The sequence below is a fragment of the Gymnoscopelus braueri genome, assembly GCF_963280865.1.
Source record: "Gymnoscopelus braueri genome assembly, chromosome: 21".
In the NCBI taxonomy this organism is placed as follows: Eukaryota; Metazoa; Chordata; class Actinopteri; order Myctophiformes; family Myctophidae; genus Gymnoscopelus; species Gymnoscopelus braueri.
Window position 1 is genome coordinate 10,826,547 of NC_137623.1, and position 24,887 is coordinate 10,851,433.

Below are 24,887 nucleotides of genomic sequence, written 5' to 3' on the forward strand. Positions count from 1 at the left end.
GGCAATTTTTTTTACAGTCTGTGTGCAGTGGTGTAAAGTAACTAAGTACATTTACTTAAGTACTGTACTTAAGTACAATTTTGAGGTATTTACTTGACTATTTTGAATTTCCAATACCATTACTTCTACTCCACTACATCTCGGATCCAAATATTGTACTTTTACTCCACTATAATTATTTGAATACTTTAGTTACTCGTTGCTTTGTAGATTTTGATTATTATTACAAAACATACTTCAGCCATATATACATTTTGGCCATTTGAAAAGAGTTTGTAGATCGGCTATTTTCAGATTTTTATCCATTTCATACATTTTGAAAACTTGTGAAATGGGACCTTCTGCATAATGAGTACTTTTGGTACTTTTAAGTACATTTTGATACCGATACTTTTTCACCGTTACTCAAGTACATTTTGAATTCCGGAACTTTTACTTGTAACAGTAGTATTTCTACATTCGCAGTATTGATACTTTTACTTAAGTGAAACATTTGAGTACTTTCCCCACCACAGTGTGTGTGTTCTCTGGGAGGGGACAGAGTGAACTGAACTGTGTGTGTCCTGTGTGTCTCAGGTGAACGCTGTGAGGACAGAGGGCGGACGTACCAGGAGGGCTGTGCCAATCAGTGTCCTCGCAGCTGCACTGACCTGTGGGCCCACGTGCAGTGTCTCCAAGGAGCCTGTCACTCAGGTACACTTTCAGCTTCATCTTCTAGTGATTAACGCTCGTCTCCATTATGACTCGACTATTTCTCTATGTTGAAATTAACTTTGTGCCGTAATGCTGTTATCTCTCTGTCTCTTGTTCGCTTGCTCTTTTCTTTACATTTCTTGCTTTTTTGATGGATCTCTCTCTCATTCCTTTTCCCCCTTAACTTTCTGACATTTCTGACCTTTCCGACCTTTCTGACCTTTCCTTCCTTCCTTCCTTCCTTCTTTCCTTCCTTCTTTTGTTCTGTCCTTCCTTCCTGTCCTTCCTTGGTTGCAGCGTTAAACAAACTGCCTCATTCCTTTTCCCCCTAACTTTCTGACTTTTCTGACTTTTCTGACCCTTCCTTCCTTCCTTCCTTCCTTCCTTCCATCTTTTGTTCCTTCTTTCCTTCTTTCCTTCTTTCCTTCCTTCCTTCCTTCCTTCCTTCTTTCCTTCCTTCCTTCCTGTCCTTCCTTGGTTGGGGCATTAATCAAACTGCCTGGCTGACAGACGGGGCGGTTGTTGTTGTGTAGGGACTTCATTGTATTGTCTTGGTGTTATGTTGTTATGTGTTATGATTAGGGCTGTCACTATTACAAAATTAGATTGACGATTAATTGTCACTCAAATAATTGTGATGAACGATTTCTGTTTGCCTTTTAGGCTTCGTATTACAAAATGGCACATGGCAGATAACTTAAATATACACAGAAAGTATTGACATATTGAATAATTGTATACATACAGCAGAAATAGCTGATCTACAAGCTTACAAGCTTCGTGACACGTTGTAAGCTTGTAGATCGGCTATTTCTGCTTTTTTATATTTGAAAATAAGTGAACTTTTTTTCAACATGGAAACGATTATGACGATTGTGCAAAAATAATTGCGACTATCTAAAATAATTGCGATTAGACGATGTAATAATTGTGACAGGCCTAGTTATGATGTTCTGTGTTATATATGCTTATGTGTTTTTACTGTTGGAACAGACTGTGAAGAGGAATATCCCTGAGGGGACAATAAAGACATTATTATTCCTTCGCAGTGGTGTAAAGTAAAGTAAATTTTTTAGGTATTTTTACTTTACTCGAGTATTTCAAATTTTCAGTACTTTTACTTCCACTACTATCTCAGAGTCAAATGTTGTACTTTTACTCCACTACAATTATTTGAAAACTTTAGTTACTAGTTACTTTGCAATTATCAATTATTATTTTAGAAAACATACTTTAACCACTTTAGCCCTATTTTATACCTAGGCTATTTGAAAAAAGCCGATCTACAAGCTCACAACGCGTCGATTCGCGACACGTTGTGAGCTTGTAGATCTGCTATTTTCAAATATTTTAGTACTTTTACTTTTGGTACTTTAAGTAATTTTTTATACCAATATTTGTTCTTTTACTCAACTTTTGTACTCAACGTACCCTTTTGTACCGGTAAATTTTGAATTCCGGACTTTTACTTGTAACAGAGTAATTCTACATTGCAGTATTGATAATTTTACTTAAGTAAAACATTTGAGTACTTTTTCCACCACTGTTCCTTCGTCCCTTCATGCTGTCTGTCTGTCTGTGTCTCTCTGTAGGCTGCAGGTGTCCAGAGGGCCGGTTGTTGCAGGATGGTGTGTGTGTTCCGGTGACAGAGTGCCGCTGTGGCGTCCCGTCAGGAAACGGGACGATGGAGTTCAGCCCCAGAGAGAAGCTCACTCTGGACTGTAACACCTGGTCAGTAACCACCGCAGTTCGTTTGATATATTGGCTCTGTTTCATCGCAAAGGGCACCTCGTGCATCAAAAGGCTCAGTTCACTTCACCCAAACGTTGACATTTCCTTGAAAAATGTCAGTGAATCTGCAAGATATAATATAAAGAGAGATAAAAAGAGGGGGGAAAGTTTGCAACAGCTAAGACAAGTTTTCACTCGTTTCCCAGTAATTGCTTTATGTTAATAGCATTGCAGTACACCCATTTAAATACACAGACCTGACGTTTTCCTGTGCTTACAATACAATGGCTATACATTTTGGATAGAAAATCACCTTTTTACCTAATCTCCACCCAGAGTTGAGGCAAATTTATTTTTGACACTTTTCACTCCACAAAAATTATGGTTGTCGTTTAAAAAAAAAGGTGATGTAATACTTTCAGTAAAAAAAGAAATTACCCCAATTGCCACTTTGATCAAGCGACACTTGACAAAAGCACCTAATTAAAATAAATTAGCCATACTCATCATCCTTTCTCTCTCTCTCTCTCTCTCTCTCTCTCTCTGTCTGTCTCTGTCTCTCTGTCTCTCTGTCTCTCTGTCTCTCTGTCTCTCTGTCTCTCTCTCTCTCTCTCTCTGTCTCTCTCTCTCTCTCTGTCTCTGTCTCTGTCTCTGTCTCTCTGTCTCTGTCTCTGTCTCTGTCTCTCTCCACCACCAGTGTCTGTGAGAACGGCACACTGGTGTGCACCAAGCTCCCGTGTCCGGTTTATGAGCCGTGGAGCCAGTGGGGCGCGTGCTCTGCTTCCTGTGGGCATGGCCAGAGGACAAGGACACGCCCCTGCCAGGACGCCGTGGGCGGTCCTCCCTGTAATGATACAACACATACAGAGAGCTGTGTGCTGCGAACATGCCCAGGTATGGAACCACACACACACACACACACACACACACACACACACACACACACACACACACACACACACACACACACACACACACACACACACACACACACACATACGCATACCAGCGATGTAAAGTAACTAAGTACATTGTACATTTTGAGCTACTTTTACTTTACTTGAGTATTTCCAATTTTCTGTACTTTTACTTCTACTCCACTACATCTCAAGAGGCAAATATTGTACTTTTACTCCACTACAATTATTTGAAAACTTTAGTTAAATGATTACGTTATAAAACATACATTAACCACTTTAGCCCTATTTTATACATAGGCTATTTGAAAATAGCAGATCTACAAGCTCACAACGTGTCGCATGGCGACTCGTTGTAAGCTTGTAGATCTACTATTTTCAAACATTTTCAATACTTTTACTTTTGGTACTTTAAGTACATTTTGATACCAATACTTTTGTACTTTCACTCAAGTAAGATTTGAACACCAGATTTGTACTTGTAACAGAGTACTTCTACATTGCAGTATTGATACTTTTACACACACACACACACGCACGCGCACGTAACGCCCTTATCCAAAAAAAAGTTGAGAACCACTGCTCTAAAGCCCTCCATCTTCCTCTCCCTCCCTCTTCTTCGTCCTCCTCTGCATCAGCGGGCTGTGTGTTGAGCGAGTGGTCGTCGTGGAGCGACTGCAGCGCCTCCTGTGGCGGCGGGCTGTCGGCGCGGAACAAGACGGTCCTGCAGGAGGCGGAGCCTGGCGGGGCGTCCTGTACCGGTCCACTGGAACAACACACCGTCTGTAACACCAACAGCTGCCTGCCAGGTAACACACGCACACACACACACACACACACACACACACACACACACACACACACACACACACACACAGGAAAGGGGGGGGGGTCTAATACAGGGGTCTTCAACAGGGGGTCCGGGACCCCTAGGGGGTCCTCAGAGTTACTACAGGGGGTCCTCCAAATCTTAGTATGATTCGATTCTGAGGGGTGTGAGGGGAACATTAGCCAAAAATAGCCGATCTACAAGCACACAACGCCTCGCGCTGCGAGGTGTTGTGAGCTTGTAGATCTGCTATTTTTGGCAAAGAGGTTTGGTGTAAAGGAGAAAAAGAGCAAACCAAGTACAGAGCCAATGGTCAAGTTTAGTATTGAGGCTTTAAGTGGTCAAATGTCTGGAAATTCACTTTAACATGAATTGATAGAGAAGCTAATGTGTAAAAACTAAACAAAAACACATACATTTATACAACATTGATGACAGTGCTGTCGAACAAGTCTATGAAGCTATCTATGAAATCTATGAAAAAGTTGAATCTGCAACACGATTCTTGAAACCATGCAAGGTAACGACCTGCTCATTGCATTGGGAGCAGTTAGGGGTTTCGAACCGAGAACCCTCCATTTCCCAAGCGGCCGCTCTACCTCGTTGAGGCACTGCCGCCCCCGGCAGTGTGCGGCACCAGTACCTCAAGCCCACCCACCTAATTAACCACTATCACCCTGGCATCCCATTTTTTGGTAAATATTAGATCCACAAGCTCACAATTTGTTGCGATGCGACATCTTGTGAGCTTGTACAGTAGATCTGTTATTCCGGAATAGTCCAAGTGTAAAATAGGGCTTTAGGCCTATGTGGTTAACACCTATTTAGGTGTAGCAGCAGGTGTGGTGTTAAATGAAGCTGAGGCGCTCTGCCCTGTCGAACGTCTGACACCACAACTAACACTTAGAACATTTGTAATTACATGCAGAGGCGTGTTGAGAAAAGTGCTAACATGCAGGCCGGTACAACCTGCAAAGCACTATGACGCTACACACACACACTACACCTAACACTTGGATGTATCCAGAGAGAGAAACAGAGATGAATCATTTGCTATTAATGATTGCTAGGAAAAGTTTTTTTTGAATTGTGTAATATGTATGAGAATATAGCTACATTAATGCATTTTCTGTTAAAGGGATAGTTCACCCAAAAACAAATCTTTTTTTCTATCGATTAGTCACCCCAGGGAGACTTGAATCCATGGATATTTTTTCGTTTTTGTCGCATTCAGGCAGCGGTTCCGGTAGGAGATACAAAGGAGACTCTTTGTGTCTCCTACTGGAACCGCTGCCGGTCATCAAATTGTTTGCTTAGGAATGCGACAAAAAGTACGTAATTCTATTTTCACCATTGGGTGTGATAGCAAATCAGCAGTAATCAATGTATAACGGTGCAATCAGATCACATAAAACAACAACCTCACAGTCTGCTGTGTTTGATTCTTCCAACTATTAAAACTAATTACTTTTCTAACTTATTTCATTAACTAGTTAATGTGAATACGTTATCGTGATGTAAATTGAACACACACACACGCACACACACACACACACACACACACACACACACACACACACACACACACACACACACACACACACACACCCCCACACACACACACACACACACACACACACACACACACACACACACGCATATATACGTATCAGTCACAATGCAATGCAGACCACGAGATAGTATATACGTAGCGTACAGCATCTTTTCTTCTAATTGTATTTGCCTTATTTTTAGACAGTCCGACTATTCGTAGCCCTTGCACACACATCTCATGCATATCTCCTCAGCTGACAAATATCAGAACAATTATTGTTTTTTAATTATACCCACTTGCAGAGATGGTACAGTAGTTACTTCATAATTTTACAGCTGCAGCAAGTATCCATGTACACGTTAAAGGAACATCTTGGTGGTTTCATTCATTATGATCACAGTATAGAGCTCTCAATCACATCATTAAATGTATTGTTGATATTGAGATGATTATATAGATTAATGCTCCTTTCCAAGAGTTGCTCAGGCAGACATTAAGGGTGTTAATCAGTGCTGAAATGTTTTGCGGCTTTCAATGTACCATAAACACAAGCCCACTTGCCTTGTTGTTTGGTAGGTTATTAAGCACAGTTAAAACCTACACACACAGTCACACACACACACACACACACACGCACGCACACACACACACACACACACACGCACGCGCGCACGCGCGCGCACACACACACACACACACACACACACACACACGCGTACACACACACGGTCTCTCTCTGCTTTCCTCTCTCTCGGGTGCTGCTGTCTTGAGGTAAAATGCAATTACAAAAATCAAACCCATGCCGATAATTGTTTAGGGATTGCTTGTAATTATGCAAAGGCATGCAGCTTGTGGGGGTTGCGTTTATAATAGATTTTGACTAGGCCTACATAAAAGTTTGATTTACCGCCAACAAATTCTCTTTCGTGAAGATGGTAGTTAATGAAGCGTGACTGGAGACAATTGTTATCAAATAACAGTAATTGTTGGCAAATTCACTGAACGGTAATAAATTATTCTGCGTGGCTTTCCTGGTACCACCTCAAATCATTTAGTCTAACATAAGCTTATTCATCAAGGTTTCACAGTATGTGATGTGATTGTTTCACTAATGAGGCTGCAGGAGCTGTAGGGGAGGCAGACAAGTCATCTAGTCCAGCGGTTCTCAAACTTTTTCATGTCAAGGACCCCCAACTCAAAATATATTGTTCCAGGGACCCCCAGAAGCAAAGATATGACTTAAAAATGTCCGCTTTAAAATATATATATTCAAAGATTTGCACACATTTTTAAAAAAAAATCAAAAATAGCAGATCTACAAGCTCATAGCGCGGCACTCGGTGCCGCGCTATGAGCTTGTAGATCTGCTATTTTTGAATAGCAAAGTATAAAAGGTTAAAGTGGTTAAAATTGTTGTGACGCTATGACAACACATTTTGCAGGGGACCCCCTGGAACCCCCCCAAGGACCCCTGGGGGTCCCCGTACCCCACTTTGAGAACCAATGATCTAGTCCAGCGGTTCCCAAACCTTTTAGCTCAAGACCCAAAAGAGAAACGTGTCGCGTTGTGACGTGAGCTTGTAGATCTGCTATATTGACTACTTCTTAAAACTTTGTGTATCTGTCTTGGTGTGTGTGTTTCAGAGTGTCCCGGTGGCCAGGTGTTCAGTACGTGTGCTGGTTCCTGTCCATATATCTGTGAGGACCTGTGGCCGCAGACACAGTGTGTGCCTGGACCCTGCACCCCCGGCTGTACCTGCCCCCCTGGACAGGTGTGTACACTGCACTACACTGTGTGTGTGTGTGTGGGTGTGTGGTGGATTTTTTTTTCTTCAAATGTACTTGTAGTTTCAATTCCGCAATATAGAAATACTGTGTTACAGGTAAAAGTCCGGAATTCAAAATGTACTTGAGTAAAAGTACAAAAGTATTGGCATCAAAATGTATCAAAAGTAAAAGTACGCAGAATGTCCCATTTCAAGTCTTCAAATGTGTACAAATCTTTTGAAAATAACAGATCTACAAGCTCACAACGCGTCGCATCGTGAGCTTGTAGATCGGCTATTTTCAAATGGCCGAAATGTATATAGGGCTGAAGTGGTTTGTGTGTTTTGTTAATAATAATCAAAATCTACAAAGTAACTATAGCAACGAAAGTTTTCAAATAATTGTAGTGGAATAAAAGTACAATATTTGTCTCTGAAATGTAGTGTAGTAGAAGTAAAAGTATTGGAAATTGGAAATACTCAAGTAAAGTACAAATACCTCAAAATTGTACTGAAGTAAATGTACTTAGTTACTTTCCACCACTGGTGTGTGCGCGTGTGAGTGTGTGTGTGTGTGTGAGTGTGTGTGTATGTGTGTGCGCGCGAGCATGGCGTGCTTTATTTGCACCGACAATTGAATTTCTCTCCACAAGATGCTTTGTGATATCTCATACTGTCTGTCTGTCTGTCTGTCTGTGTCCCTCAGGTATTCTACAGAGGCTCCTGTGTGTCCCATGACGCATGTCCCTGTTCCCCGCTGTCCCTGACCTCTGGTAACCTCAGCTGGAACGTCAGCCTGGCAGACATCACTGAGGCCGTGGTGCCGCCTGGAACCAGCATACAGCTGGAGTGTAACACATGGTAAGATAGCCCAGTCATGATCACACACTGTACCACATGGTAATATAGCCCAGTCATGATCACACACTGTACCACATGGTAATATAGCCCAGTCATCATCACACACTGTACCACATGGTAAGATAGCCCAGTCATCATCACACTCATCTATAAGTGTTGTTACCTCTGGAACACATGGTAATATACACTCATTCTGAAGTCTTCATTATACAATATGGATATTTGCTATAATTGCTAAAATGTATTCAGGGTCCAAATGTATTTTCAAATCCATCTACGGTGATTTTTTTGCACATCATCACTGATGCGCAGAAACCTTATATCTCCATATTTCAACTTTTTATGTTTTTTTTATGTTTATTTATTCCCTACTTTGTCGTACAAGAGTTTTGCAAAAGAATTACAACAAAGATAGACAAACGTCTATCTGTGGGTTTAAAAAAAAAATGTACCAATGAAAGATATTAACAAGAGCTTGTGACTCAATAATAACTACATTAGGTTTCCACCCGACAGTAACAATATTATACTTGTAGAGATGTATTTTGTGCCAGTCAGTAGCTAGTGTCTATTAGTGTGATGAGGGGGTGTGTTTTAATGTGTAATAGATCGTCTGGCATGCAGACGTCCAGACATGCTGTAAGTCATTTCATCTTTCTGAACGAGGGTATGGTGATTGTTTAATGGTCTTATTGACGCAGTGATCTCATGTCTGGACTGCTTTGACGTCTCAGCCCTCACTTGTAATAATGCCTCCTAATAATCTTCAGCCAGGCTCTCTATCTCTCATTTTTCATTTTAATTTCTGTCTCTCTCTCTCTCTTTCTCATTCTCTTTATTGCCCTGGTTCTCCCTTACTCTGTGATCCATCAATTCAGTCAGGAACACACACCTCATAAATAGATTTAACCATTTATTGCAACAAATGGAATACAGTTTTACATAGCCTGGGACCAGACGAATCTGCGAGTGCAAAAAAAAATTGCACTCTGCGATTTGGGTCTGGCACCGCTCCATAGAGAATCCATTTCCTGCTCCAGAAGACGTGGGTGACCAATCAGGGCCCAGTATTCGAATATGGGAGTGTAATTGGTAGTTGGTTGTAGGTCTAACCAATTGCGTCGATGGCCATTGTTTTGATCCCGCCCCTTGGGGAAAAAAACGTCCTCATGGAAGCACCAGACTCATATTCACGCAGTGATATAGTCTGGCTACGCGAGGCTAAGTTTTACATGCCAGTGATGGCTCCGCTTTTACGATGTTCCCTAATTTTTTTCCCCTAAGTGGCATGTTAAACGAAATCAGGGAATGCTATTCAAACCCCTCCATGGGTATACAAGAGCGGGCTCAAAGCTAAATATTGAATCAGTTGCAATTCAACTTGAGACATGCAAAACTTGAATTCCAGTTTAACGTTAGAGCCATACAACATTACATTTCAGTTTAACATGCAAGACTCTGAAATAGAAGATGGAGGCTGGGGGTGGTGGCAAATTTAATAGCAGAGAATCAGTGTACAGTAGGAGGGAGCCATATTGTTGTGAGAATGAGTTGTGATTGGAGTGTAGAGAAGCGTTGCTGACAGCTGATCACACAGCTGGGGCGCGTATGACTCCTGTGTCCTGCATGAACTGACGCGACGCTTCACTGGCGACACAATTACATGAAACAATATTGTCAATTATGTCTAATTATAAAGACAAACCCTTATCCTCAGAATAGAAGAATAGATGTTGGTTCTACTCTTTGTGTCTGCTTTTCTCTCTTTTTGCATTATCATGTTTTCATAACGTACTGAAAACTTTGAATATATTCAATATCGTCAAAGTCTCTGTTGCTCCCCATCTACAGTACAACCACTTAAGCCTCATTATTAAAATGGCATACAAGAGTTGTACGAAAAAATTACAAAAATAACTGATAACGTCTTGCATTGTAACCCTTTAGATCCGATTAAAATGGCAAAATTGTCTACAAGCTCACAATGGATAGCATCGTGACTCGTTATGAGCTTGTAGATCTGATATATTTTTTAAATGTTTGCACATTTTAAACATATTTTGACCACCCACAGTCTAATGACGTCACCAAAACAGGGATGCCAGGGCTGATTTTTTTTTAGTTCGTTTCCCAGTTCACGTTAAAAACTATAGCAGATTTAGAGACATGGCAACTCAGCTGCAGATAATCAAATTAATAATGGATGTGATAGATTTCAGGTGTGCCCAGGGGTCATCATGGGTGTGCCAGTGTGCCAGGCATAGACAGTATTGACACACCTACAATCTAACGCACCCATTATTCATGTGATGTGTGTGTGTGTGTGTGCGCTGCGGCTGTGTCGCTTACAAAATCACAGTGTATGTTGTGTTATGCAGCCTGCCATGTAACATGAACCTGAAAACAAACTACAACAACAGCAGCCTAGAGTTTCATCCCCCTTTTAACTCTTACTGTATGTGTCCCTCTCTTCCCTCCAGTGTCTGCCAGAACGGAGTGCTCAACTGCACCTCGGAGCCCTGTGACGGTGAGTGATGTCCTGTGGTATAAAGTAACTAAGTACATTTACTCAAGTACTGTACTTGAATACACTTTTTATGTACTTTTACTTTACTGGAGTATTTCCGAATTGTCTATACTTCTACTTCTACTCCACTACATCTCAGAGGCAAATATTGTACTTTTACTCCACTACAATTATTTGAAAACTTTAGTTACTCTTTACTTTGCAGATATCAATTATTACATTATAAAACATACATTAACCACTTTAGCCCTATTTTATACGTAGGCTATTTGAAAATAGCCGATCTACAAGCTCACAACGCGTTGCGATGCGACGCGTTGTGAGCTTGTAGATCGGCTATTTTCAAACATTTTTGTACTTTTACTTTTGGTAAATTTGTATGTAATTTTGAATTCCAGACTTTTACTTGTAACAGAGTACTGCCACATTGCAGTATTGATACTTTTGCTTAAGTAAAACATTTCAGTACTTTTTCCACCACTGGTGTGATGTCCTGTCGAGCTTGCTGCTCCCTTCTCCTAACCTATGAGGCGTCTACCTTTCAGCTAGGAAACATGAGGGAGAGGAAAGCGATACAGCCATTAATCTTTTGGTTGAAAGCTTATAGAGTTAGTCTAGACGCTATCAGGGCCTTAGACTCTATAGACCCTGATCTATGTGTCAATGCATTCGGGTGGTGACGGCCGCAATGACACTCGGCTGCAGTAACTGAGCACCAGTATCACCATCAATCACTGTCCGTTAACCTGGGAGTCGTGTGTGATAAACAGACAGTACCATGCCGTGCTGGTAGGCGGCGCTAGAGATAATATTTTTTTGTATGACAGAGAATTTGTAGGCAGCCATAGCTGAGTGGGTCGAAATGCCTTCTGGGGGCCTGTGGGCCGTAGCGTGGCGGTCCAGGCACCCTAGGCTGCAATGCCTATAGCCTGACAGCGTGTCGTGGGTTCAAATCCCGTTCCCGACGACTTTTGCTGCGTGTCTCCCCCCCCCCCATCTCTCTCCCCATTTCCTGTCAGTCTACAGCCTATCTATAAAGGCATAAAAGCCCCAAAAAAAACTTTTCTAAAAAGAAATGCCTTCTGGGGAAGTCTCTGGTTTGACCCTCGGGTTACCCAGTGTACGTGTCAAAGTCTCCCCGAGCAAGACCCCTTTTGACCCCAACAAAATCTAAGCCACCTGAGCAGCCACCTGCGGGGCGAAGCAAGTAAAAGCAATTTCCCCAAACGTGACGTGTGTATGCAAATGTCAAAACCTTTTCTCTATTCGTAACACACTTTACTTTCTCAGTCGCGCTCAGCCATTCTCTTTTCCTCACTAGTTTTTTGAGGTTCTCTTAGGAGCCTCATACCGTAGTTTCCTTTTGCTAGCGCTCTCTCTCTCTCTCTCTCTCTCTCTCTCTCTCTCTCTCCCTGCCGTTTGTCTGAAATCACATCAAATAACAACATTTTTGCTTGTTTGCTTTTTTCCCCCCTCTCCCAGTGGACTGCGAGTGGTCTAACTGGTCCCAGTGGAGCCCGTGTTCGGCGAGCTGCGGCACGGGCCGGCGGAGCGCCACGCGGGCGGTCCTCCAGCCCGCCGAGTACGGAGGGGCCCCGTGCGAGGGCCCCGACCGGCGCGCCGACACCTGCACGGCCCCGGACTGTGGTGAGTTATGAGAGGAAGAGGAGGAGAGGAAGAACACGGTTCATTATGCTGAGTGGTCTAACTGACTGATGTAATGCTGTTGTAATATATATCCTGACCAGAAAGAGAGCTGGGTTGATGAAGGTCTCATAGTACGGTGTGGTGGAAAGTAACTAAGTACATTTACTTAAGTACTGTACTTAAGTACAATTTTGAGGTATTTGTACTTTACTTGAGTATTTCCAATTTCCAATACTTTTACTTCTACTCCACTACATCTCAGAGGCAAATATTGTACTTTTACTCCACTACAATTATTTGAAAACTTTAGTTACTAGTTACTTTTCGGATATAAATTATGATATTATAAAACATACATTAACCACTTTAGCCCTATTTTATAGTTTATACCCAGGCTATTTGAAAATAGCCGATCTACAAGCTCACAACGCGTCGCATCGCGACGCGTTGTGAGCTTGTAGATCTGCTATTTTCAAATATTTAGTACTTTTACTTTTGGTACTTTAAGTACATTTTGATGCCAATACTTTTGTACTTTTACTCAAGTAAATTTTTAATTCTGGACTTTTACTTGTAACAGAGTATTTTTATATTGCAGTATTGATACTTTTACTTAAGTAAAGAATTTGAGTACTTTTTCCACCACTGACGGTGATAAATAACTTCTCATTTTCTCCCCATTTTCCCGCCATACGCCCCCTTACTCATTCCCTTACTGTCCCCATCATCTTCCTTTGTATTCATCACACCCTCCTCTCTCCATTCATTTACCATTCCTCCACAATCTATTTCCACTTCTATCCATTTCCCCCATTCATTATCCATTTCCACCACTCATCCCTTTCTTTCATTCTCCTCCTCCCTTCTCTCTTTTCATTTCTTTTCTTCCACCCCCAACAGTTTATTGTACATAATATGTTTTATTGCTACTAGTGTTGATGATGTCTAGGATATATTGTATATTATTGTATGTCTTGGTGTAAAGTAACTAAGTATATTTACTCAAGTACTGTACTTAAGTACAATTTTGAGGTACTTTTACTTTACTGGAGTATTTTCAATTGTCTATACTTTTACTTCTACTCCACTACATCTCAGAGGCAAATATTGTACTTTTACTCCACTACAATTATTTGAAAACTTTAGTTACTAGTTACTTTTCAGATATACATTTTTATATTATAAAACATACATTAACCACTTTAGCCTTATTTTATAGCTAGGCTATTTGAAAATAGCCGATCTACAAGCTCACAACGCGTCGCATCGCGACGCGTTGTGAGCTTGTAGATCTGCTATTTTCAAATATTTAGTACTTTTACTTTTGATACTTTAAGTACATTTTGATGCCAATACTTTTGTACTTTTACTTTTAATTTTGAATTCTGGACTTTTACTTGTAACATATATTTTTATATTGCAGTATTGGTACTTTTACTTAAGTAAAGAATTTGAGTACTTTTTCCACCACTGAATGTCTATGAATTGAATACACAGAACCACTCTGTGTTATCCTTTTAGCACCATCGTATAATCGTACCACTGTACTGTTTGCAAACTGTTAATAAAGTATTCAATCAATCAATGAATGGTCTTCAGAATGTCCCGGAGGAGAGCAGTGGAGGAGGAGGAGCGCGTCGTCGCAGGAGGTGCCGCGCGTGTGTGAGAGGAGCTGCGAGGAGGTGTACGGCTCACCTCCCGTGAACTGCAGCGACCACCACGCCGAGGAGGGCTGTGTGTGTGAGGACGGACGCTACAGGAACACACAGGGCGTGTGTGTCATCCCCGCCCTCTGCCCCTGTCATGACCAGGACACGCTGCGAGAGGTACGCACACGCACGCACGCGCGCACACACACACACACACGCACATGCACACGCACACGCACACGCACACACTTAACCCTTTAAGACCTGAGGCCGATTCTATAAATGTTTTCTAAATCCCAACAGTTTTCTGAAAAACTTATGTTTCTATATCAGTGGTTCTCAAACTTTTTCATGTCAAGGACCCCCAAAATTATATGTATTTGGTCGCGGACCCCCATCTCAAAATATGTTTGTTCCAGGGACCCCCAGAAGCAAAGCTTTAGTTACAAATGTTCACTTAAAAAAAAAACATGATTTTCCAAAAAGAAATTGATCTACAAGCTCATAGCGCGGCAGGAAGTGACGCAATATGAGCTTGTAGATCTGCTATTTTTGACAATATACTGTAGCTAAAATATAAAATGACACATGATGCTTTCCCGGTATTAACGAGTTAAACACGCATGTGTTTGCAGAAGCACACATTCGCTGGAACAGGTAGGCGTACGTGTGCATGAGATGGATACTTGCACATACAGTATATAACATTCACCGGCTGATATTTTAGCGCACACGCCGACAAACACAACACACACACGCGCATGCACTACAGGGGAAAGTTGGCCGGTTGTACCCATTGTGCGCGATCCCATTGTGCCATTAGCCATTAGCATGGTGTTTATTGCCCCGCCGCTCCACTTCCATTGTGTTATCCCATTAAGACATGGGACGCATCTCTGTCACTTTTACATTTCTTTGGGCTATTCAAAAATAGCAGATCTACAAGCTCATAGCGCGGCACCGAGTGCTATGAGCGTGTAGATCTGCTATTTTTGAAAAATCAAGAAAACTGGTGCAAATCTTTGAGTAGGCCTACATTTTTTTAAACAATTTTTTTTTACTCAAATCTTTGCTTCTGGGGGGGCCCTGGAACAACATATTTTGAGATAGAGGGGTCCGCGGCCAACTTTCAGGGGTCCTTCACTTGAAAAAGTTTGAGAACCACTGATATAGAGCAACATACGTACGTTAAAAAATAAATAAAAAACTGTTAGGATTTAGGAGATATTTGTAGAACCCCCAGAAGCAAAGATTTGAGTTACAAATGTTTTGCTTTAAATATATGTATTCAATGATTTGCACACATTTTCACGATTTTTCTAAAATAGCAGATCTACAAGCTTGTAGCTCTGCTATTTTTTTTAATAGCCCAAATAAGTCTTAAGAATGACACAGATGTATTCCAGGTCTTAAAGGGTTATTTACCCATAAAGAGAGAGCTCCTGTTTGAAGATGAGTGACATGGCCCATGGGCCACACTATACACCACAATGCGTCCGCTAGCCCTCGAGGCTTCATCAATAATGCAGTCGGCTCCATAGAAAGCCCAGTGGCTCTGACTCATAACTCTCTTTTGCGAGCCCTGCCGTGGAATAATTTATGAGAGGCCGGGATATTATAGGATTATGAGAATGAATCATATGGGTGACAAGAGGTCGAGTTTTTCCCTCGGCCCCTTCTCTCGTTCCTCTCTCTCTCGCTCTCGTTTTACACACTAGTACGTCGCCTCCGTTACTCTCTCGTTTTACATACTGTACCGTAGGTTTTACAACCTGTGGAGCTCGGCCTCCCCATCAAAAAATATTTTGTTCCAGGGACCCCCAGAAGCAAAGATTTGAGTTAGAAATGTATATATAGATTCAAACATTTGCACACATTTTCAAAAATAGCAGATCTACAAGCTCATAGCTATGAGCTTGTAGATGCCTGATCCAGAAAAGGTTGAGAACCACTGCTGTAGATCTCTCTGCTGCTCTCTTGTTTTACATACTGTAGCGTACATATCTCTGTAATATCTTTCCTGGTTATCCCTGGTCTTGCTTTTTCTCCAACCCAGATGCTTTTGTCCTCTCCTCCTCAAGCCATGTCTTTCTCCTGGCTTTACTTCGTATCTATTTATCCCTCCATTTATTGCCTCTGTCTTTCTCTCCCTGGTTGTGAAGATTTATCTCTTGTTGCTCAGAGGAGCACTTTGCACATCTATGTCTTGATTCAGGTGCATAGTTGAGGCTTGAGGGACACATTGATCAAAAGTTCCCAGCACACACTTGTCTAACTTGCTATGATTTATTTATTGCAACATTTCGGTGGTAGACCTTCCTCAGGCAAATGATTTGTTTGAGGACAAATGTGAGAGAGAGACAACCTTACACAACTTTTAAGCAGTGGTGGAACTTCCAGTGGTGGAAGAAGAAAGTGGTTAAAGAGGTGGTGCCATGTTTTTGCACTTTTTCTGTTTTCCATGTGTCTATGAGGTTGATAGAACTTCATTAAGCCCCCTGGTGGTGTTTTTATGGTGTTTTATGTCTTCTCTGACTATTTGGAGTTTCTTCCTGGAGGCTGAAACCTTGAGGGTCAAACATGCCAATAGAGAAACAGCGCTTTAGTGACATCACAAAGCCCAAAGACACAATGCCCTCCCCCTCATTATCATAACACAACAGGTGTGGGCATGAGGAGGAGGAGGCACTAGGACAGGTGGGTGGTGCTAAGGTGGTGGAGGAGGTGCTAAGGTGAGAACCAGGTATACTTAATGAACTGGAGGCGTGTCCACATAAAAACAACATTTTAACACTTACTGTACACTTTAATTTTTTTGAAAAAAATCCTTACATAATAATAATACCTTATGATCAGGTTTTAGGGTTGAAAAATATCATGGCACCCCATCTTTAATGTATGTTTTGTAATAATATGCAAACAACTTAAAGTTGATACATGTAGTGGAGTAAAATTACAATTCTCAAAATTGTAGTACAGTACTTGAGTAAATGTACTTAATTACTTTCCACCACTGGTGGTCCATTACACCCCTAAATCAGAAATGACAGACAGAATATCTCATGAAAATGTCTATAAAATGTCATCATATTTCCATCTGGAGTGAAATACCGGCCGTTCTATTACTCTCTCCTGCTGAAATGTGTCCTCTGGTACCGCCCTGGAGATTTGTTGGCTGGACTAACATCAAATGACATTTTAACCCTGAGCACGAGCCAATCACACTCTATCATTATTCTCTCTTTTTCATGTCAGTGGGTAAATACTGCCCCACACACACACACACACACACACACACACACACACACACACACACACACACACACACACACACACACACACACACACACACACACACACACACACACACACACACCCCACCTCTCTGCAGTACCGGTCTGCACGGACGCATGCTTTGCACACAGATTTTCATGCAATGATGTTACAACGGGGTTTGCGGGATACCAACACCTGTGTTGTAAAATGAAGGTCAAATGATCACAAAGTGTGTGTGTGTGTGTGTGTTTGTTTCTCCCAGGCGGGCTCAGAATGGGACGAGGGCTGTCTTTCCTGTCGCTGTGTAAACGGGATGAAAGAGTGTCATTCCAGATGTCCTCCGCTCTCCTGTGATGAGGTGAGACTCCCATGTGCCTCGTGGAAAAAGTACTCAAATGTTTTACTTAAACGTAAAAGTATCAATACTGCAATGTAGAAGTACTCTGTTAAAAGTAAAAGTCTGGAGTACAATATTTGCCTCTGAGATGTAGTGGAGTAGACGTAAAAGTATAGACAATTGGAAATACTCCAGTAAAGTAAAAGTACCTCAAAATTGTACTTAAGTACAGTACTTGAGTAAGTGTACTTAGTTTCTTTTTGACACCACGTGCTTAAGTGCTATTTTATGCTTTGGCGTAGTGTCGCACAAAAATAGCAAAACAGATGGTCTTCAAGCTTACAACACTTCACTGAACTCCTTCCTTGTAAGTTGTGTAGAAACATGTCAGCTGACTGTACTGTGCAAAATGTAAAAGGTGGCTAAGTGTGGTCCATGAACCACACTGTACAAGGTTGTCAATCAGTACAATCTCGCCCTCCACCTTGTCCTCCGAGTTTTTCAAAGTTCAATCCATATTTTATACGCGACTTTTTTTCCCCTTCCATATGTCTGCTTGTGTTTTTGCTCGAGGCACAGCCCATGCATTATTGACCATTCAGCTCACCTCAAAAGTGTGTTTCACACCAGAAGTCAATCTCTGTAACGAGCTCAGTCTCTACCGCAAGCAGGTTGGCTTCCTTCAAGGGCACTGAAGTGTAAAAAGGTTAGAGAAGTGGATTTATGAGCGAACATGGCCGGTTTGAACGCCTTACACTGCTTGCAATAAAGAGTCTGAAGTACAGTAATTAGCTGACGCCGTCCTCTCCCTCGCCGATGACCTTTCAGGATGCCCGTGGGCAAGGCACTTTATATTCAATCGATGCAATAAAGTTGTAAATGTGCATATGTACTTAATTATTTTGTATTTAACCTTTTATTTAGCCCATTAAGACCGGGATACGCATTTGTGTCATTTTAGATATCTTTGGCTATTAAAAAATAGCAGATATTCAAGCTCATAGCACGGCACCGAGTGCCGCGCTACAAGCTTGTAGATCTGCTATTTTTTTTTAATCGTGACAATTTGTGCAAATCTTTGAATATATATATTTTTAAAGCGAACATTTGTAACTCAAATCTTTGCTCCTGGGGGGGTAAAAAAAACTGTTAGGATTTAGAAGATATTTGTAGAATCTCCAGAAGCAAAGATTTGAGTTAAAAATGTTTGCTTAAAAAAAGAATATATATATATTCAAAGATTTTCAACAAATGTTCATGATATATTTTTTAGCAGATCTACAAGCTCGTATATCTGCTATTTTTGATAGCCAAAGAAATATAAAAATGACACTCAGATGCTTCCCCGGTCTTAAAGGGTTAGACAGGTAACCTCATTGAGACCTGAGGTCTCAGTCTCAAGAGAGACCTGGTTCAGACTGCAGCAACGATCAACAAAGTTTACAGACAGACAGGACGGTCGATAAATGGTAAACGGTGCATTTATATAGCGCCTTTTTATCCAACGAGCGTTATCAAAGTGCATTACATTCACCCAGAGCAGAGGAAACCATGCGTCTCGACTACAGAGACGAGATGAAAACTTAATCATAAAATAAAAGTATAAAGTGCTGGCAAAATGTTAACCTCTAAGTGCAAACTAAGTGCCTCCTGCTTTTGTAGAATAAGTCTCTTTTTAACCCATTGAATCTGGGAACACATCTGTGTCATTTTAGATTTGAGTTATAACCATTATTTTATACTTTGGCTATTCTTGAAAAATCTTGAACATTTTGTGCAAATCTTTCAACACATATATTTTTGGAAACAACATTTTTAACTCAAATCTTTGCTTCTGGGGCGTCCCTGGAACAACATACAGTATTTTGATGGGGTCGGCGGCCAAATACATATAATTTTGGGGCGTCCTTGACATGAAAAAGTTTGAGAACCGGATTAAATGAGTTAAGCACTTAAACCCTATAGACTTTGTTGACCGGGGTTGCCCCAGGAGTATGTACTTAGATATTATTTGCTATTTTTGCTGAACGTTCACCTAATTTCTGCAGAATGTTCACCTAATATTACATGCCCAGAATAGGGATGCTAGGGTTCATGTTGTTACAATAAAGGTATCATAGGTCCTATAGGGATCTCTATAGGTAACTTTGTCCAATAGTTATCAGTCCAGTCATGCTCTTTTGCAGCCCTGACGAGGTACAGTGCAGCACACTGTCCCTGGCCTCTAACCCATTCAACCCAGGAAACGCATCTGTCATTTTAGATTTATTTGGCTATTCAAAAATAGCAGATATACAAGCTCATAGAGTGGCACAGAGTGCCGTGCTATTTTTAAGCATTATTTTATACTTTGGGCTATTCAAAAATAGCAGATCTACAAGCTCGTAGCTTGTAGATTTGAAATATATGTATTGAAAGATTTGCACAAAATGTTCAAGACAAAATGCCGCGCTACAAGCTTGTAGATCTGCTATTTTTGAATAGCCCAAAGTATAAAATAATGCTTAAAAATCTAAAATGACACGGTAGGCGTTCCCGGTTTGAATGGGCTAACATCTCAATTACTCTGGCCAAAGACAATGTGCTCATGGTCCCTGAAGAGTCTGTGGGCTGTGTAAGTGAAATCAATAACTGACTGTCCAATCCACCCACAGGACTGCACTGTAGTCTCCCTTGAAGTCCTATACATTTCCCCTCAAAAAAGAAACGCATACAGCTATTTCCTGAATTCATTGTTAAACATATTTTATACCCTTTAAACAGTGCGCATAAAACATTTGGTTTTATTTTAGGATCAAATCCACCACCTGAGCCTTCTCCGGCAATGTCTTACTCACAGTCGTCTTACTGTCTGAAGAAAAGGACAAAGGGATTGGACTGTGACTGCCCTCTCTCTCTCTTTAAAAGACGACAGTATCGTTTATTTCTGTGGAATTGGTGTTGATGCTGTATAACTATAAACTTAAACAGGTCGTCTCAAGTGCTAGATCTTATACTTTATTGGAGGAATTGAGTGTCATAGTAGCCAAGATAATACAGGATTGGAAGGAGCATCAAGGTTGCATAGATACCAAAAATACAAGATTGCAAGATACAGTAGAAGGATCTGGTTATTACTCACAGTCAATGAACAGTCTATGTACAGTATGTACAGTACATTAACCTGTAAATACAGCCTTAGTATCAGTGTTGATGTCATTAGTGGAAGAAGTGGTGCTGTATGTTCTGGTTAATCAGGGTATCCAAGAAGGGGTGCAACAGTTAATTGAATTAATTGATTTAATCCATTGATAAAAGTAACTGATGATTTATTTTTAACTGAACTTTTTGACATTTAAAAAATGTCCCCCCCAATTTAAAAACAAAACGGTGAAAATAGCCCATCTACAAGCTCACAACACGACGAAAAAAGTAATCAATAGAAAAATCACTAATACAATAATCAGTAGTTGCAGCCATACATCTGAGATGATGAGAACATCCTCCAACCAAAACCTGGTCAATTATGCAGAATTATGCTTTGTTTAACTTCTGGTAGAATAACCAGTACTGCTTAGGACAGTGGTTCTCAAACTTTTTCATGTCAAGGACCCCCAAAATGATATGTATTTGGCCACGGACCCCCATATTAAAATATGTTGTTCCAGGGACCCCCAGAAGCAAAGATTTGAGTTAAAAATGTTCGCTTTAAAATATGCTCTCATTTTCACGATTTTTAGCAGATAAGAAAAATAGCAGATATACATAGCTGTATATACAAGCTGCCGCGCTATGAGCTTGTATATCTGCTATTTTTGAATAGCCAAAGGATAAAAGGTTAAAGTGGTTAAACTTATTGTGATGCTATATTAACACATTTTGCTGGGGACCCCCTGGAACCCCCCCAAGGACCCCTGGGGGTCCCAGGACCCCACTTAACATATTGGGCGACACTTGCGTCAGTTGAAAATATTTTTTATTTTATTTTTTAAATGTTCACACTGTGAGGTATACTAGCCTTTTAGTTTTTGTGACATATACCCATATGTTGGTGGCCTGCATGTATGTCTGCTTGCATCCTGACCCGTCTCCCAGGGAGAGCTGCCAAGCGGTTTGCTCTCCATTACACAATGGTAATTTAATGCATAGACTTCCCTCCATGGACAGGCGAGGAGGAATCGATGGCTGACTGTCCTTCACTGTGCCGACAGTTGTTTAAATTACTGTACAATCCCTTCAGGGTGTCGCGGGCCTTTTTGACTGATTAGGCTTAGACAGTCAGTCAGGAACTCACTCAGTCATGTACTGTAAGAAATGTGTTGCTCTGACATGACATTTAGTTAGTTAGTTTAGTTAGTTAGTTTATTTATTTCGGTCATGATTTACAAAAACAAAACAGTTGAGCATACAAAATATTTTCAGCAGAATCATTTGACCGAAAAGGTTTGACATGCAGTGAAACCCAACCTAAAACGAAGTGAGTGTAGTGTACTTAGGTCTTAGACCTATTAATAATGTATATGAAATATGAAATATTAATAGCAATCTTTATTCTGTTCACTTGTGACCCCGTAAATCTCAGAACTCATTTAAAAGTAAGTGAACATAATAAAGATGTATCGATGTTGATATTAATATTTAATGTTCCATTATCAATATTAATAGGTCTTAGACCTCTGTACACTACAGAAATCTTTTTTATGTTCACTTATTTTTATATCAAGACCTGTGTAGTACGCTACATGGGTAACAATAAAGAGGTGACCTAGAGATGTACATATAGTTGAGCTGCATATGTCATCGTCGCCTTTCATTTGAGGAGTGTTCAGCACCCTCTGGTGGACACATTTGTAGACAGATTAACATATAGTACAGTATATGCATGCACTATGTACACTATGCATACATAGATGTATGTACTACATATAGTGTACTAACACACCGTTTCCCAAACAGTGGTTCGGGACCCATATGTGGGTCACGGACCAATTTGTATGGGTCGCGAGTAAATACCTATGCATTTAGTTTTTAATTATTATTATTTCAATTTTTCATGAGTTAAAATCTAAATATATATATTTTTTCAAAATAATAATACAATTATTTAAAAAAAGAAATTCATTAATTACAGGGGGGGGGAATGCTTTTAAGAACTGGTGAATATAGCAGATCTACAAGCTCACAACACGTCGCGATGCAACGTGTTGTCGTGAGCTTGTAGATCGGCTATTTTCACTCGTTTGGGTCCCGGGGAGACATCACATTTTTCTCTTTTGGGTCTTGAGCTAAAAATGTGGGGAACCACTGCTCTAACAGACAGACAAAAAGACATCAGCCTCCCACAAAGACTTTGGTTATGCATCACTTCCCAGCTCAACTAATGATTAAAACACAGGACCACTGACCGGTACAATGACGTAACTGACTCTTAATATACTAATTATTACAAATAATAAATACATACAGTATCTTACATGGATATAGGTTGTTGTACTGAGGTTTAGCAGAAACATGATATTGAGACATGTCATTAATGTTGATATTTAGTCTATAAATATTGTGATTCTACCCAACACTACCTCCACCTCCTTGCACAACATTCAAGGCTAAATCCTCAGCGTCAATTGAACTCTTGAATCTAGTTTCACATTAAAGGTACATTTTCAGAAATACTCAGAAGACATGAGGTATTTTATGCCACGCTATTATTGATCTCTTCACATTAATTACGATGGCCATTCTTGTCCATCGTAATTGATGGGTTCAGAAGTTTGACTCACAGGCAGTAGAGTCGGTACTGCCAGCGTTAACCGACCGAAACGGTGGGTCTACCACAAGAACAGCTGGCTTTTATCACATTCTGTTTCGCCGTTTTATCATCGGTCTGTGCTCCCTATAGGCGAGGTGTCTCTCCAAGTGAAGGGGAAGAGGGACATAATATTTGTTTGACATTTTGACATGCCTGACATGGCTGTCATTGTCCCTGTCAGCTGAATATTGCTGACACAGTCACAGCTACCATGGTTTTAGGCTCATGAATCTCTGCGCTGTGATGAGAGATTTGTGCAGTGGTGGAAAAAGTACTCAAATTCTTTACTTAAGTAAAAGTACCAATACTGCAATATAAAAATACTCTGTTACAAGTAAAAGTCCAGAATTAAAAATTGACTTGAGTAAAAGTACAAATGTATTGGCATCAAAATGTACTTAAACTACCAAAAGTAAAAGTACTAAATATTTGTATAGCCGATATATAGCCGATCTACAAGCTCACAACGCGATGCGACGCGTTGTGAGCTTGTAGATCTGCTATTTTCAAATAGCCTATGTATAAAATAGGGCTAAAGTGGTTAATGTATGTTTCATTGTATCATAGTTTATATCTGTAAGTAACTAGTAACTACATTTTTCAAATAATTGTAGTGGAGTAAAAGTACAATATTTGCCTCTGAGATGTAGTGGAGTAGAAGTAAAAGTATTGGAAATTGGAAAGTACAAATACCTCAAAATTGTACTTAAGTACAGTACTTAAGTAAATGTACTTAGTTACTTTCCACCACTGGATTTGTGTGAAAAGACTGAGTACGCCAGTATGTCACTCTCAAACTGGAGGCGGAGTGTGAAAACGGATGCGTATATACCCCCCTGCGCCCTGAGTCGTGACTTCCAACTGGGTCAATGAATGGCCCGTTTAAATGAACAGGAATCCACTTGCCAGTTGTCACACCCCTTTAAAGGGACACACGTTGCTTGCTGTCAGCTTGCGTGTCTGTCTGCCCACTCTGTGATCTCACCTTTTAAGTGAGGGGGCTTCATTCATCCCTGAGGAACCGCCCGGGGCATTGAAGAGTGGGTGGATAAGTGTGTGTGGGTGTGGGTGTGGGTGTGTGGGTGTGTGGGTGTGTGGGTGGGTGTGTGTGGAAAGAAAGAAAGAGGAGCAGAGGGGAAATCAGGGCAGATCACATGGGGAACGGTGAAAGAGAAAGTGTGATTGTGTGTGTGTGTGTGTGTGTGTGTGTGTGTGTGTGCGCGCGCACACATGTGTGTTGTAGTTGGGTAAGGCTTTAACGTTGAGTGACAGCTACTGACAGTGGCGGTGGTGTGGATGTCTGCTGTCAGC

General features: G+C 40.9%; 1 protein-coding gene across 1 annotated transcript in view; it reads left to right on the plus strand.

The window, feature by feature from the left end:
- The window catches only part of sspo (SCO-spondin), a gene marked incomplete at both ends in the record, with an annotated part of 126,697 nt that overhangs the window by 95,541 nt on the left and 6,269 nt on the right, over positions 1-24,887 (plus strand). The window contains 10 exons of the mRNA XM_080417392.1: positions 577-693; positions 2,286-2,424; positions 3,122-3,318; positions 3,980-4,150; positions 7,370-7,497; positions 8,198-8,352; positions 10,833-10,879; positions 12,362-12,526; positions 14,126-14,352; positions 17,714-17,809. Coding sequence (XP_080273518.1) covers positions 577-693; positions 2,286-2,424; positions 3,122-3,318; positions 3,980-4,150; positions 7,370-7,497; positions 8,198-8,352; positions 10,833-10,879; positions 12,362-12,526; positions 14,126-14,352; positions 17,714-17,809 — 1,442 coding nt within the window. The remainder of the gene's footprint in view (positions 1-576; positions 694-2,285; positions 2,425-3,121; positions 3,319-3,979; positions 4,151-7,369; positions 7,498-8,197; positions 8,353-10,832; positions 10,880-12,361; positions 12,527-14,125; positions 14,353-17,713; positions 17,810-24,887) is intronic.